The following is a 16,250-nucleotide window of genomic DNA, read 5'->3' as shown; positions in this document are numbered from 1 at the left end:
TTTTTGGTATTGCCTCAGGTTATTGTGACACATTCAGGGCAGGCAAACAGCATTAGGCGCTGTGTTTAGGTGGGGTTTGCTCCAGTCTGGATAAGAACTAACAGGAACGCTTTGTGTGTATTTGTGAGCCCTGGGTATGGGGCGCCAGTTTTGTCTATTGGATAATTAGAGACCCACTCAGCTCGCTAGCTAGGTTTGCAAATGACGGCTTGGTCTGATGAAATTTGCGGCGTTTTTGGATGTATGCATGTTTCCATGCTGCGCTAAAATTTTGGCATCTGTCTTTAGGAAGGTAGGTAAGAACTTTGCAGCTTAGCTGCTACCAGCGTTTTAGAGTGTTGACTCAAGGTGTGTATCAGGTTAGGATGCTTTGGAGGGCAACACGCACTATCGCAGGAGTGATCAAGCTTGTATATGGTACTTGTAACACACACGTATTATGGCAATATTGGCGTTAAGCTGCCAGTCCTTAACAGGGTAATTCTGCCAGAAATTCTGTGTAAGATCTTGAAGGTGCCACAAAAGTACTGCATGGTATTGCATTCATATGAGTTGGCTGAGGTGAAGGCAGCCCAGCAGGCTTTGGAAAAGATATCCTTATATTTATTACACGGACGCTTCTCCTCTAGGTTCTTGCCAATTGGGAGAACTGTGGAATCCAGGGGAAGAAGCGGTTCACTTCAGGGTTACAAAGAAATGTCCAGCAAGGCAATCTAGCTAGAATGCAAAGTAGTGAAACCACAATACTACACCGAGCAGGAATATGACGCCTTTCTAACCTCAGAAATAACCAGCAGAGCATGCACAGCACCAAGGCAAAGAGTGATATGTATATGGCCACAGCAAAGACATCAGGGGTCTCTATCACATGCACCACTCAGCGAAAGCATATAAGCAAGTGTTTTGCTCATGACACTGCCCAAAGCAAATACAGTGCTATGCTATGCGATATCATATGGTCATCCATCCACATGTCAAGAAACTTTTGGCGCTTTTGCATGGCTGCAGGCGCGATCATCTGCGTCTAAGACCAGGAAGGCACCCCAACACAGTCTGGGCATTGCAGCAAAGAATACCGCCAATCAGAGATCCGTAACAAATTCTTGCAAAAGAGCACCCGTCATGTCCAGGGGAATATGGTTCACATGTTATTGCCCCAGACACAGCACTCCATTCCCCTCCCACCAGGAAGACTTCAAATTTTTCCTAATGCTAATTCCATCATCTTTGATGCCGGCCACAGCGCTCCCCACCAGATCGGCGCTTCAACATTGAATTCAAATTCAGTTCTCCAGCATCTTGCGGCCGGCGGCGCTCATTGACGGGGCTGCAAAGTCACAAGGCAGCAGTCAAAATTATTGCTACAGGAGGCAGATCTTGCCAATTGAAGTCAGCTGTAAAGCCGGCGCTCACACGGCATCTTTAATCAAACAAACTTTCCAATGTATGCTATCCTGCGCATGCAACTAGCAAACATTGCAGCTGGGGGTGCACATGCTGCTGCAATGCTGAAGCAGACTTTGCTCCAAAACATGCAACAAGTTTTGCACTGGGAACGCCAACGTAGGGACACCGCTCTGAGATTAGGAACAAACGAAAGGAAGTGACTCACCCATGGCCATGGCAGCGGGCATGAGCTTGACGTGGCCAAAGTCCGCCTGGGCAGTCTCGCACCTGCGCGCACATGCCGGCACATGTCAGCAACCAAGATTTTCTTGCCTTAAGATACAATATCATTCCTGCTCCTGGTGTCAACACAAAAGCTTTGGCAGCCACAGCGTTATTTAAACAACATGCTGCGGCGGTTAATGCCACAATATAAATTGGCAATTTCACGTCAAGCTCACTCCTCTTGTCCACTCAAATTGACAAAAACACAGCTTCAATACACTGCTTGTAGACAACATGTTCAGCAGTAGAAGGCATGCGTCTGCCTGAATCTCTTTAAGACTATTACAGTGGCAGGCAGAGGAGAGCTCACCATGCAACAATGTAGGTGACGTTGTCCCATGTGGCGCCTTGAGTCAGCAGGGGAACAGTCTGCAGAATACAAACACCAGCTTGATTCAAATCCACACACAAAAATCAGAAACGGCTCACACTGGCAGTGGGATACAGGCATCCCTTTCCGGGTGCTTGCAAAGCTTTCAAGGTCTGGACATTCAAGCTATAATGAGGGCAGCTCTGAGGCCATTGCCAAGACATGGTTAACGAGTGTTGCATGCTATAAGTGGCACCAAAACAGCTCTGCATGCTTGTCATCCGGGCTGCGTACACCAGAAGCAGCGACTATTTGAGAGTTTTTTTGAAGAAGAGAACATGGGAAATGGGCGAGTTCTTACCATCTCAAGACCGTTGACTGGACCGGTGACTGTCATGGGGTTGAGCTCCTGGCCAGCCCTGTAAATAAAACCCAAATTTTTCAGTTGCTTGTCTCAAGCGCCAGTTCATCTGACGTACAAAGACTGCGCGCGCGACACTCACGAATGGCCGATCGTGAGGTCCTGGGCAGCCACAGTTCTGACAGTACTTTTGCAATGGCAGTTCAGATCAAAGCAGTGGCGGAGTATTACTTGAGGTCCTTGACACCGAGGCTCTTCGCGCCCCACCAGTGGACGGCCGGGGCAAGTCCATCATACGAGAAGTTGGTCACCTGCACCCGTGACGCATTCAATATCACACTATGATCTTTCTGGAGTAATTCAATTCTTTGGAGACGTGCTGTTGAAGTGGAGGCATTCCTGCGAGAAGTACGGTTCAGCAGCACTGTTGACATCAAGATCGGAGGTGAATGGCGAATTCACAAAATGTTCTCGTCAACGTGAAAAGCAATTAGTAAAGCACTCACCTTGAAGCTGCAGTCGTCCAGGATGGTGATGGTACCTCCAATCTGCGTAACATGGACAGAAAGATCAGCCGAGCACACACATCATGATCGGTAAGCTTAGGGTTGTCCGGATCGACCACGGCGAAATCATTCCTTTGGAGTTCAATACGATTCTGACCTTTTGACGCAACTTTGCTGAAGAAGGAAACCTTTATCAGCATCGACGCTGGCATATCTATACAACCAGGCACCTCAGAGCAGGATCCTTCGTGGTCAATGGCCATGTCGTTTGGGTTTGGAGCAAGAATGCACACAGTTCTTGGAGGGGGGCTCACCATGTGGTCAACGGTGGTGAGAGGTCCAGTAAACCCGACGTAGGGGCTTGCTGCTGTACAGGCAGCATCGATGGTGACTGCAGCACCGCAGAGGGCGAGCGCGATGGCCAGTACTTGTGCGAAGCTTGCCATGGTAATTGGGGAGCTGTTGAATTTTCGAGGGGCTAAAATTTCTTTGTGTTAAGTTGGCGATGTTTTGTGAGATTAAAGCTGCTTGGTCTCTTTCTGTCTCCTTCTCGCGAGAAAGAATGGACCAGCCTCTCGAGAGGCAGCATGAGCCTATTCAGGCCATACTTTCATGCCGGTGCCGATCTTGGCTCTCACCCATCCATCGCGAGATGCTTCGCGATGAAACATCGCGCGATGCGGATGTTGAGGGAATATAAACCCCTCAGTATAATGAACGGCACATATTTAGTGGAAGCAGATAAGAACTACATCTTGTGCATCAACCGCCATCCCCGCTTGGTGCAGCAAGATATAAGCACTGCTTCTTGCTGACTTGGACAACCCACTGACATCATGATAAAGGTTCCCAGTACTCTTTCGTGGGTGATCATCATATGTATCGTGTGCCGCGCGACCGTCAAAGCCAAGTACGTCCCGAATGTGCCAACAGAAAATCAGTGGGATCGTGCTTTGTGATTGCATTCGGAAGCGTTGCAGACTTCCCGGTCGTTGAGGGCGAGTCTGAAGGCTTTTAGGATTACGAATAGTTGTACTTCGTTGAGTTGCACGCACTGACGTTGGTCTTCGAGCAACCCTAGTGAGCACACACTAAGTCAGTAAACTCAAAGAACGCAATGCAGGTGCCCACATCTCATTAAAGTCGCCGGAGCGCAGAGAGCCCTTCTCCAAGGCAGGTCCCACGCCCTCACTGCCTCCCGCATCCAAGTCCAATACACACATCATTCAAAATCCAATGCGAACCCTGCTTAGCCACCCTTTTTCAAGTTAATCTGCTCTTTAAAGATCTGTTCTAGTATACAGCTCACTCCAAAGCAAGATAGGTCAGATACAGACTCCCTTGAAAAGCATTGTCACGGTGCATGCAGCGGCCGCCCCCGGCCCGGCAGCGGCAGCGGCCGGCGTGCCGATGCGCGGCTGCAACGGGTCCCGGACGCATCCGTATGTGGGGTACCAGGGCGACCTCACCACGATGGACCACGGGGTGCGCTGCTGCATAAATGCTATGTTTAAATTGATGTTATTACACGCTTCTCCTGCCAGAGGCAAGGTGCGGTACTGCCTATGTATGGCAAAAGAGCTCATGCAGCAAGAATTGCATGTGCCCTTGGCTGTTCCGCTGGGGACTTTTCGTTTTGCAGCAGCAGCTTGCAGCACACAGCCAGTCCTGGACATGCAGATAATGGGCGTGGGTTCTACATTTGTGAAATCCCAACCCTCGATGCATACAGGTGCTCTGGAAAGCTGTAGAATCTGCTGAAGCTTCCTTTTTTTGCAAGCAGTTTGCTCCTCATTGCACCTGGCCGACTCAAGGGGGAACTGCCAAAACTGAGCATCGGCCTTTCAATGGGCAATGTAAAGTCTTGCTACATTGGCCTTGTGAATCAACAAGTATCTTGGAAGACATGTGACAATATACCTTGTGCTTGTGGTCAGGTGAGCGGCCACATCAGCATCCTGGATGACTGCACCTTCCGGGTGACAGAATTCAATTATGACGGCAAGGCACCCGCCGCTCACTGGTGGGGAGGGAGCCTCGGCCTCGAGCAGGACCAGCTCAGGTGATTACCAATCGATTCGTGCACACAATTGCAGATCAGTACTGTACCCTCACCTTGAAGGGCCTATTTTGCAGTATAGGGAAGGAGGTTGTGGCATGGTTTGGTTAGACTGGTAGTCAAAGACTGTGCATGCAAAACAGGCTTGTAGCAATTCCTATGCCATTGGGCTCGAGCAAAGAGGCAGGAAAGCAACTCATTGCAAATTTTGCGATTTATGGTGCTGTAGATTGATACTCATTCGATGGGGTGCCTGCCTAGAGATTTAAATCCCTGGGCGCAGGAAGGGTGTGGAGCTGGACCCTATGCGCCTGGAGACGCCCCTGCAGAACGCGGAAATGGTGCGCCTAATTCAACTCCCTTCCTGCCAACTGCTTTATGTTATGTCAGAGTATATCCTGCTTCCAGGTTTGACCAAGGCGTCCATAAGTCAAATGTCCTGGCATGAAGTCAGGCCAAAAAAGAGAGAAAACCGCACCGTTTCTGCATGGATACTTCTGCAAATATACTTAGTAAGCTGTTATATACTTGGTAAGCTATTATATACTTAATAAGCTACTCGGCACTTGTTGCTGCCTGCAGACGGTGCAGCTCCCTGCAGGAGTCACATGGAAGAACATCTCAATCATCTCAGTATGGTGTGTGCTCTGTCTCTCTCTGCATCTGTTTTTAGCTTGTGGGTAGCCCAAATCCTGCCCCTCTGACAATTTGCCATGCACATGCACTAATTGAACAACATTGGAAGGCAAGCAACAATGAACAAACCTCCTGCAGGCTGCTGATTTAAGGTATTGACAACATGCAGCATGAGCTGGGAAAGAGCCTCAAGAAGGCTTCTCAGCTTTCCAGGGGCAATATCAAGCCCGACTCTTCTTTGTGCGCATGACTGGTGCATTGTGTGCAGGTGCGAGGAATTTTTGGCGGACTTTGGGCATGTCATACTGGCTCCAGGTTTGTCATGCAAGCCATTGTCACTCTTAGTCATTCTAAGTCACGTTGATCCCAAGGCGGTCGCCATTTTGATTTCACGCTGATGTGTTCATGCTGAGAGAAAAGAGATGCCATTACAGGCTGTCTTGCACATCAGCTGGCTGTTTGCATGCCTGTTCCAACATTTGACCTTTGTTTGTCACAGGAAACGTGTCATCTTTGGCACCTGCATCGGCGCCGGCAGCGGCGGCTGACGCAGGCAGCTTTGACCACTGCATCGATCTGTCGCCAAACTTTTACCAGATGCAATGGAAGGTGCGCATGGTTTACACAGCCCCTGGCAACTGTGCCTACTGGAAGATCAAAATGCGCATGCCAGACGAGCAGATTCTGATGATGTCATGTGATGTAACATACATCATATGACACCTCAGATTCTGGTTATTTGTACCTGCCACCGGTCACCCTCATGTGTGCTGCAGCAGTTTCCTCAAGGCTCCAGTGGGCATGTGAATGTGAAAGGCCGACTTAAACTGATCACTGCTGTATCGAGACCGATTAAGGAGTGTTGTGCAGCAAGGAAGGACAGTTTCATGTTTGTTTTACAGCTGGACAATCCCGATCCAGTAATGGCAAAGGCGGTGACTGTCTCGTACCGTGCATTCCTGGATGCCAACATGTGGATGGGCTTTGGCTACAGCAGCGACAACGCAACAGAGGTGACATATTCAAACTCAAAAATTCGAAATTCGAAAGTTTCAATCCAAAATGTACCAGCTTCACTAAGCAAATGAGGAAGGGTGCATGTGTCATGTTCAGCCTTTGAGGTCCTTCTGTGCAGCCATTCAAAACCAGGGGAGTCAGGGGCATCAAACTTTGCAGCATCGGCCCTCGGCCCTTGATTTGCAAGTTAATTAAACTTCTAATTTTAGGTCCCGTTGCGTGCAAAGAAGCATGGCAAAATGCCCTTTCATGCGCTTTTAAAAATTCTGGAAGCACAGGGTTATCACAGCCAATATTGAGGCCTGGGAATGATCTGCTAAGTTGCTGTGTAGGTTCAGATGATTGGGAGTGATGTGGTAATTGCTGGCATGGTGGGGGACAAGTGCTTTGCGTACAGCTACTACCTGACTGCCAAGGAACAGTGCAACTACGAAGGAGGCCAGGTGTGGCCCCCATTAAAATGCACATGCACTGCATGGGTATCACACTAGAACAGCGGCTTGGTGACAATCATCTGCACGGTTCTGGTTTGTCCCCAGGCTGCTGTGAAGTCATGAAGGTTGGCGTGTTTTGCTGATTTAAAGGACATATTTGGCTATTCTGATAGGTAGCGGGTGCATGCCTTGCTTCCTCAGCTTCTAGGAAGGTTTATTTTAGGGTTAAGGGTCTGCGCATTGCGCTTTGGTGAATGCAATCACGGGCTTGTCAATGATATCTCTGGTGAAAGCTCTTCCTCCACATGCATTGAGCAGAACCACATTAAATGGGATGTTTCCCTTTTTCTAGTCCATCACTAGCGCGTGTAGGTGTTCTCAACTCATTTGTTGTTTAGCTGCCATTTAGCAAAAAACCAGCAGCATGAACAAGCTGCATTCTGAGAAGCGCTTGAAATTGCTGTTGTGTCGCTTGGGACGCAGAACGCTGGGGTGTGCCCCGTTTCTGGCCTGCTGGGCATGCCGCACACAAACACCGGCAACTCCGCACAGCTCGTCAGCTGCAACCGCGGAGCCGGCAACCTCGTCACTGTCACCTTCGCCCGTCCCCTCAAGGCCTCCAACAAGTGAGAGGCCCAACTGCTGGCTCACTGAGTCAGTCATTCTGAGGGCGTGAGTTACAAATATACGGATTTTACCTTCAAGTTGCTGGATGGTTGCTCGCTCTGGATGGGAGCCAAATTTGGTGGTTGTAGTAGACAGTACACACAGGCACCCCTTGCCCTTGACAACTCGCCTGAGTGAACAGGCACATTTGCACGTACGCGGACGATTTTGTCATGCCTAATTCCAATTAGTCATGCAAAATTTTCACTACCATGTGAATTGACTCGCTGACAAAACAGTGTGAGCCCTAGAGTAATGAGTGCCTGCGCGGTAGGCAAATGGCAGGTGAATGCCTGCCTTGAAACGAGCGCTCATGAACTGCATGCATGTCCTTGTATATTTTATACAGGGACATGCATAAATTGAAATCTACTGCAAATGACCCCTTCTTACTGCAAATTATCGCACAGCATTTATCAGTATTATTCTTCCTATCTTCAGCACACACTTTCCAGTCCTAAGTACCAAAATACGACCCATTTATTTATTTATACCTATCTTCGTGCGTGCAGGTTTGAGCATGACTGGCCGGTGGGAGCACCAAAATATGCAGTCTGGGGAGTTGGGCCGTTGTCTCAGGGGTCTACTGCCGCGGAACCTGTAGTGCTCTTTCACGCCCCAAGCAACAGGGTACGCCTCTTCAAATCTTTTAAAGTCTTGTGTGCAAGAACCTCAACTGTTACTGTATACGAGGGAAAAAAGCAGCCGGCAACTGCTCACTGCCATAGGACTAGTGAAAGCCGCAAGAGTACCTCTGCAAGAGTTGGTCAGAGTAACAGGTAATAGACCAAGGCAGGTATCGCGGCTTGCTTTTCCATGAAGTCTTGACTGTCTCCATAACATGAAGACATGAAGACAGGTATCGTGTCTAGTCCGTAAGGACTAGGAAACGCGTGAGAAAATACAGTATAATTTAGCTTGAGGCCTCTTGAGAGTGACTGTCTTTTTGCAGGGCCCCACATACGCACCGGATGGTTTCAAGCTGAGCCTGGGCGCTCCAAGCCAGTGCAAGGCGCTGCTCTCTCCTCCGATAGCAGGTGACTTTAACATTGACGAATGCGTGACTCCAGTTTCTATTTAGAATAACAGCGCTGATGCCATGCACTTTTTCACCAATGCAGCGGATACCGCTTTTCCTTGGGGAAGATGGTGTATTGACAACTTCTGAAGATATCGAATTTGACTTCGGAATATGTGTTGCCTGATCAGGCGCGACAGCACCCGCGCCGCAGCCGACCATGCAGCCGCCAAAGCTGCTCGATCTCACCAAGACCAACATGATCGAAATCACCACAGGTACAACAAAAACTCTTTCTTTGTGCAGCTTTATCAGATCTCTGCCAACCTGACTTGCCATACAAGGCTCCAATTAGGCAGTCAGTTGTGTACATTCAGTTTCCAAGCCAGTCTTGCATACAAGTTCTGAGCGCACTGGGAAGTACCATACAGCTGTCCTTTATATCATGATGGCTGCAGCTTTCACATGCTATTGCGCAAGCCAAACAGTAATCTCTGCTTGGCACCAGTGACACCAATGACAAATTCACCCCGTTGCTCGCAGGCACCAACAAGAACTACCCAAATCCGCCGGCCTGGGGACTGAGCCTGCATGTGTACGGCCTGGAGACACCGGTGGTCAAAGTGGCGCGCGGCACAACATACACCTTTGTGGTAAGCATACTTTACTGTTTCTTGCGTCTCACCTGAGATGAATCAGCAGCTACGCACACATGCACATATCCTGCAGTGCTGGCTCTTGTTAGACAATAACAAGGTGCATGGTGGGGCACTGTCGGCGTTCCTGCTCGCATGCTTCTCTCTCTTCTGCAACAGCACCACCAGCGGCTGCTTTCCTGTGTAGCCCTGTAAAGCTGCTTCGGCCCTTGCTAGGCCAAATCATTGCACACGGAGCATTGATCCAGTAGCCGCAAGTTTTCCTGCCAACAGCAAAGACTCTCACCTCTCACCTCTCCTCAGTGCACTTGACCAACATGCATGAATGCAGCTGCAGAGCATACCAGCCATAACTCATTGCAGCAGTGGCAAGGGTCTCACCCTTAGAATCAGAATTGAGAGTTCAAAGGTGAAATGGTAGAGCTTGCGTCGCAGATAAAGGCGGGAGAGACGCACCCGATATACATTACGGACAACATCAACGGCGGCGGAGAGGAGACTGACATCATTTACGGCGGCAGCGACTCCGCTGCAGGGACAGTCGCAAATCCGTTCACCTTCACCTGGACCCCCAACATGTGCGCGCCCCTTGGCAAGATATAAATGCATGGGGTAATTTACTATACATTATTCGGGGCTCAGGGCCCTTAACGCAGCATTACAGGTGCCAACCTGTCGGCCTCATGTGATGTTCAGGACTCCTCCGGGAGGTTTTCTCACAAGAGTGGGGTTGCAACAGTGTTTCGTGTGTGTGAAATCAACGTTATGTCAGTCTGGATTGCATGTTGGTTTGACTGTGTATGGTGATTGTGTGGCACAGGACGACGCCCAGCACGGTGTTCTACCAGTGCTTTGCGCACAGGAAGCTGGGCTGGATCATGCAGGTGTGCTTTGATTACCCAACAAGTCTTGTTCACCGTTTCTTCTGAGGCCCATAGTGCGCTGTCACTGCTGCCTGCAGCTGCAGTTTCTGCAGAACTGTCTGCATCTCTCACTGATAAGGTATGTGCATGCATGTTTTGACTAATTATAATCATTCTTCTTGCAGGTTGTCAATGCAGATGGCAGCCCCAACACGGTCCCCAACCCCAACAAGGCTTCTATCGAGGCCATTGCAAAGCTGCCTGTGGCACTGACTAACCCCACCACGCTAGCGGTCAGTGTTCCTGACACACCTGATCCCTCCTTGCACTGGGCAATCTCTTGGCAAGCAGTCATAAGCTGTGGGTTCACATGGTACTGCACTGGTAGTTTCCCTCAGGCCTTCCGCCTAATTCTTTGCGCATATTCTCATCACATTCCAACCCCATGCAAAGCAAGCCATGTTTTCCCACCACTGCCTACGATGCCCCCGCAAGTCATAGTGGATTCGAACTTGTCTTCGAAAAGGACTGCCTATACAGGCATCCATGGGCGGCGCGGCGCCGGCGCCGGCCCCGGCGGCCGGGGAGGGAGGGAACGCGTGCAGAGCAAGGTTCGGCGCTGACGGGGCGGATGAGCTGTACTCGCACTGCGCCAGGCTGTCGCAGGACAGCGCCGATGTGCGCCTGAATTGGCGACTCGACACCCTCGCAGGCAAGAAGCCACTTCCATGTTTGCCATGTCGTCATCTATAGCTTTGCAAGGCTGGAGCTGCCTCGCTTCAATTGCCCTGTCACAACAGCACAGTAGCATTTTGTACAAAGAAGAAATTGCAGGGATCTGAGCAGCTTGACTGCCACTTGCAATTGCATTACACAGGACCCGTGCGTCCTTCTTTGCCCAACCAGGCATGCACAAAATAGACGCAGCATGCGAATTCAAACTGCTGAGGATGAAAAGTCAAAGTGTTCTAGGCGAATGACTCATGAGCGCCAGCAACTGGCCTAGCCACCAAGGGTGCAGGCCAGCAATCAGACAATGAAGAGCGGTCGAGGTATGCTCGTGCACTTTTGCGAGAAGCTTACTTCCACTGAATCGGACACCACCCCCTTTGCAGGCAGGCGAGACATGACGGCGTTGCTGCAGTGCGCGAACGGTGACGGCTGGTGCGCGTGGGGCCTCTCGCAAATGCCGGGACAGATGATCGGGACCAGCGCCATCGTTGTCCGCTCATGCCCCACCTGCCCGACTGGTGAGCGCCCAATCGTTCTTTTTGGAACGATTGCTTTAATACCGTAGTAGTCATTCTAAAACCCGCACCCTCGGCGGCGCAGGAGTGTTTCAAAGCATTTTTTAGGGGTCTTCCTGACTTCAAATATACCAGGGTCATGCTCCATTGGATTGGGCTTGCTGAGAGCTTTTCGAATTTGGTCTCAAAACAAACAAAGAGACCCAGAAAGCTGCGGCCCGGCGTGGACTGGTGCGGATTGCAGGCTGCGGACTTTGCCGCAAGAGTTTCATTTCCTCAAAGCAAGGCAACTGTTCATCAAGTGGTTCTCCAAGCTGCTTCATATCATGCATCTGCTACACCTTGAAGCGAATCAGGAAGGAAAAGGAGCAGTCATGCAAGCTGGCTCGCATAATGCTGTCCGTCATTGCACTGCCGGCTGGCGGGGGGAGGTATACATACTGAGCACCGTGCCCACGGTTGATTGGGTCTTGCTTGGATCTGGCGAGTCCATCAAGGGGTAGGATTTTGGTAGCCTTTACTGCAGCTTGTCTGCAGACGCACCTTGCTTCTGGCAGGAAAAATGTGTAACAGTAATAATAATAATTGCACTGCCGCTTGCTGCGCAGGTGCGACAGCGGAGCAGTATTACCTGGCGTCCAAGTCAGAGTCAGGGGTGCATCCTGACCCCAAGGGAGCCCTGCAAGTGCTCAAATCCGAGGCCACAAAATTGGCAAATGGCACCATTCAGGCGCTGTTCACTCTGCGCTTGCCGGAGGGCGTCAGCGCCAAGAACTACATCGTCGACTGCATGTGAGCTCATACACCCCTCCATCACCCGTGCACTTTATACTAGCCTGCAAAATTTATTCATAGGCTTTGGGATCATATGCATCTGAGATCAAAGCTCTTGCCCAAGTTGTCTGTCGCCCAAGTGTTTTCCTTGTTTTCCAGAGGGCTTGTGTCTGCACCAGTACGCCTGGGCGCATATTTGTTGTCATGCTGTTGTGGAAGTCTGCTGAGGTGGTGTTGACGTGGCGCTTACATAATGCTGATGTGGCGCAGCGGCGCGAGCGGCCCGCTGTCGGCCAACGGCGGATTGGCACGGCACGACACGAGCGCGTCTCTGAGCGCGTTATTGGACCTGGCGGGAGGGAACGCTGCCGTCAGCGCCACCACCTATGACCCCTTCCCAGTGGTGCGTGGCTTATTCTCAACCATGAAAATCTCGTGTATCTGCGAATTGTTCAACCATCCTAATAAGCGTCACTCCTAAACGATTTATAAGGCTGCACTGAACGACTTGCGCAAACGAAAGGACTGTTCACTGCATGAAGAACACAGAGAAATGGTAGCTTTGTGTCCCTAGGCTCCCACTGTTGCACAGGGCAAAGAGAGCGCTCATTGGCGTGCTCTCTACCAAAGCATCGAAGCATGCAAGGGGTATACTGAGGAGTTTGTGACCTCCTCTCTTGATGTTCTTGTCTGCCAGCTTAGAGATTGCATCCGCATGTCAGTGCACCCCAGAAGACCTTGTGGTCATTGCTGCACGACTCTTTGCAGGTGCATGGAGTGTTGATGGTGGTGGCGTGGTGCATGCTGCTGCCGATCAGCGTCATGATCGCGCGCACCTGCAAGCACGACTGGCCGCCAGCGTGGTTCCACGTACACAGAGCGCTCGGGGTAAATCCATCCCTCCTTTCTGTGTCACACCAATTGTCCGACTTCTTCTTTCTGAAGTCCATGGTCGTGGCTGCACGTTGAGACGGTGCTCTGGCAAAGTGGAGCTGTCAAGGTTTCCTTACATAATTGCTTTTCACACTCATACCAGGCAGCAGTGCTGCAGTACAGCATGCCCGTTGACTGCAATCATGACGAACGTAGTCAGCCAGACACCGCCAGACAACCTCATGCAGCCCTTGCTCATGTCTTGATGCTTCTAAGTTGTTTCATTAGATGACTGGCGGGTTGCTGCCAGCTGTACTGACAGGTGCGGCGCTTGAGCGATATTAGTCCTAGTCCTGCAGCCCAAATCAGCCATATGGCCCCGTGGGTGGGTGGTACTGAGCGCCGTGCCCGTGGTGTCTAGCAATTCCAACAGGAGTTAAATTTGTGGCAGCTTCTACCTGCACCTGGTCTGCAGACGCACCTTGCCTCCGGCAGGCATAGCGTGAAATAACGAGAGTAATGTGGGCACAGGTGGTTGCAGTGGCGATGATTGTTGCCGGTCTGGGCCTGGGCATAAAGGCATGGGATGGAGTGGAGGCAACGCCCCTGTTTGTGGTGCACCTGGCACTCGGATTCTTGGCTGTATTTCTGGCAGCGCTTCAAGTCACCGCCCTTGTGTACCGACCGCACCTGGACGCCGATATCAGGCGAGCTTCTGAAAAGTCAAAGTTAAAGTCACAATGAAATTGTCCCTGTCACAAGGCACTGTCTCTAGGCGGCCCTATCAATCTTATCAGCATCACACGCTTTTCCTGCCAAGAGGCAAGGTGCTTCGTGCAGACAAGCTGCAGTTAAAGGCTGGCATAGTCCTACCTTGTGTTGGACTCGCCAGATCCAAGCACAATCGTGGGCATGGTCCTCAGTATTTATATCGCCCCCCGCCACCAGGGCCCTAAGCCTGTCTGTTCCTGCCAGTGGCCAATGGCAGCCACAAGAAGCTGTCGAATAGCGCATGGGCAGCATGAATACCTTGTCGAATAGCCAGGGCGGCTCTACTGCCCGTAGTTGAACTTGCGTTCTTAGCTCAACGAAAGTTTTCCCCGTGTGACTTGTTCCGTCGTAAAGCGCCACATCATTGCTGGTGCAGAAAGGCTGAGCCATGTGTGTGCATGGCTCCTGGAACTTTAGTCGTCGGACCAAAAGACTTACTAAAATGGGGTGTGTCTGCCAGGTGGCTCTGGGCGACCTGCCACAAGTGGACTGGGCGGAAGGCTTTATTAATAACCTTTGCTAATGCCATAATCGGCTTCAACCTGCCGGACGTGCAGCTGCCTGCTTACTACTCCTGGGGCCTGGCCATTATCTGGGTGGCCATCTTTTTGTCAGGGGCTGCAAAGGAAGTGTATGGCAAGCGCTCGCTTAAGAGGAACGCCAAGACCTCGGGAGTGGGCATTTGAAATTGATGGTTTGAAGGGCAACAAGGTGCCAGGTGGCAGTGGCAGCTCCGTGCCGCGAGTTGCTTTTTTCCCTTCTTACTTTTTACTGTTGGACTCGCTAAAACGGCAATGTATGGTGGTGTTCGTGATTGCAATCGTGGAGCAGATATCTGGAAAAGGTCCAGGCTTGAGGTCATACCATGCTTGGCAGCAGATGTTGTTGCCCTTCTGGCGTCCAATTGCGCGGCCCCATGCTTGGTAATGAAATGGAAAGGAAAGATCTTGCTTGGGGACATGCTGCCCAAAAACGGCATACCTTACATGGACACATCGGAGAGAATATATGGTGTGCAATGTGCTCGATTGTGCTGAAGTGCGGTCACAACAGCTCATACTCATGAATACAGCGCGAGTCCCTTTATTTTTTGGTTGTACGGCTATATATATTTAAGCTTTTCTGCTATTGGTCAAGACAGGCTTTACCTAGCCATTCAAGGAAGGCAGGCTGGGCCTAGCAGCCTGGCAGGTTTCCATGCTGGCCGTTGCAAGGGACCCGTACTGGTATTTGAAACGGATCTCACCACCGAGTGACAAGAGCAGAGATATCAGGCATACCTTCATTGCTTGCCAAACCTGTTTGCAGCATGAGATGCTGCTGATGTATGAGCCTCTGAGGCTGTACAGAATCAATCTTGGCAGTTCAGGCCCAGATCATTGTTATGATTTCATCACAGTAACATCAATATTACACACTTTGCCTGCAGGAGGCAGGTCCGAACAGGCTGATGTATTCTGTGCTCCTTATTCGGTGTACAGGTTCATATTCAGCACACTACATGTTCACATGTTCACGTTCAGCATACTACAGTGTTAGACAGCGGTGTTGCCGCTATTGTGACAATGGCCTTAGAGTACTGTGAGCATTAATCAACTTTGTCAAGTGTCACAGTTTTTGCATGACGCCATCAAAGCGACGGTAATTTTGGCCTCTTTGCTGGCCCAGCCTTTGTCAAGTAGCCACCGGGGCAGTGCCAAAGGCAACCTGAGTGTCAAATACAAGTTCTTGTGTAACGAATTCCATGTTGTCATCAAATGATGCCGTGAACCTCAGCTTCGGCGTCTCCTGCGCTTGTGTGAATGCACGAAGATGCGCAAGAGCCACCCTTGGTACACCTGTAACCGAGAAAAATATATGTAAGTCAAACAAATTTGAAGCTCAGAACAGGATTGGAGTGCAGATGAAGCCAAAGAAATCAGAGCAAGCAAGCGATGCAGAAGGGAAAACACCCATTACCTTCGCTGAGGGTCTCGTTTGGTGTGAAACACAAGGTGCTCTTCAGGGGCGGCTGATCGCCGAAGGAGAGCGAGCAGTGGCTAAACTCGATATTCTTTGACCCCGCTTTCAGTATCCACTTGAGCATAGGTTGGGTCTCTGCCGGAAAGATCACATTGCAGATCCCCCTGTCTATCGAGCTCTCCTGCCAACACCTGCGCGCATGCATGGCCTCAGTACCAGCAGCATACCACAATAGTCACAGCTGATTTGATCAAAGTTGTGAGAAAAAAGCGCTCTACCAACAGCTGTGACCACAAAGTGCATTTCGAAGGATAAGACTTTTCTGGTGCCAGTTAGTGCTATTAGAGAGGCTCACTCTGCCCCGGCCCTCAGTTGAAAAAGGCGCTGCTTCCCTTGCGGCTTGCTCTGCTCACTGGTGAGCAGCGG

At 50.6% G+C, this 16,250-nt stretch overlaps 2 protein-coding genes across 2 annotated transcripts; one reads left to right on the top strand and one right to left on the bottom strand.

The window, feature by feature from the left end:
* Nucleotides 1-594: 594 nt before the first annotated feature.
* Nucleotides 595-3,342, bottom strand: COCSUDRAFT_67143 (hypothetical protein). Its single transcript, XM_005645750.1, has 7 exons — nt 3,163-3,342; nt 2,849-2,890; nt 2,574-2,653; nt 2,343-2,400; nt 1,982-2,040; nt 1,613-1,674; nt 595-1,327 (listed from the first exon to the last, which is right to left on the bottom strand). The coding sequence occupies exons 1-7, from the start codon at nt 3,292-3,294 to the stop codon at nt 1,284-1,286; spliced, it is 477 nt and encodes a 158-aa protein (XP_005645807.1). The 5' UTR covers nt 3,295-3,342; the 3' UTR covers nt 595-1,283.
* A 916-nt stretch (nt 3,343-4,258) lies between these two features.
* COCSUDRAFT_43561 (hypothetical protein) lies at nt 4,259-14,548 on the top strand (the record flags this gene model as incomplete). The annotated part of the gene is made up of 23 exons (XM_005645749.1): nt 4,259-4,333; nt 4,786-4,910; nt 5,191-5,248; nt 5,490-5,545; nt 5,812-5,858; nt 6,043-6,152; nt 6,446-6,556; nt 6,893-7,003; nt 7,478-7,620; nt 8,173-8,290; nt 8,613-8,697; nt 8,870-8,956; nt 9,222-9,331; nt 9,770-9,912; nt 10,155-10,218; nt 10,383-10,490; nt 10,738-10,936; nt 11,313-11,447; nt 12,053-12,236; nt 12,489-12,621; nt 12,987-13,088; nt 13,623-13,825; nt 14,323-14,548. The coding sequence occupies 23 exons, from the start codon at nt 4,259-4,261 to the stop codon at nt 14,546-14,548; spliced, it is 2,733 nt and encodes a 910-aa protein (XP_005645806.1).
* Nucleotides 14,549-16,250: the final 1,702 nt, after the last annotated feature.

Source organism: Coccomyxa subellipsoidea (genome assembly GCF_000258705.1).
Source record: "Coccomyxa subellipsoidea C-169, whole genome shotgun sequence".
Taxonomy (NCBI): Eukaryota; Viridiplantae; Chlorophyta; class Trebouxiophyceae; family Coccomyxaceae; genus Coccomyxa; species Coccomyxa subellipsoidea.
This window is presented reverse-complemented; position numbering and strand designations above follow the sequence as displayed.

What these genes read in the sequence shown, in the direction of transcription:
- COCSUDRAFT_67143 (XM_005645750.1), bottom strand. Translation starts at nt 3,294, where the DNA reads ATGGCAAGCTTCGCACAAGTACTGGCCATCGCGCTCGCCCTCTGCGGT. An exon ending in TGGACGACTGCAGCTTCAAG is followed by an intron (nt 2,654 to 2,848) that starts GTGAGTGCTTTA and finishes TCACGGGTGCAG; the next exon opens with GTGACCAACTTCTCGTATGA. An exon ending in GTCACCTACATTGTTGCATG is followed by an intron (nt 1,675 to 1,981) that starts GTGAGCTCTCCT and finishes ATGTGCGCGCAG; the next exon opens with GTGCGAGACTGCCCAGGCGG.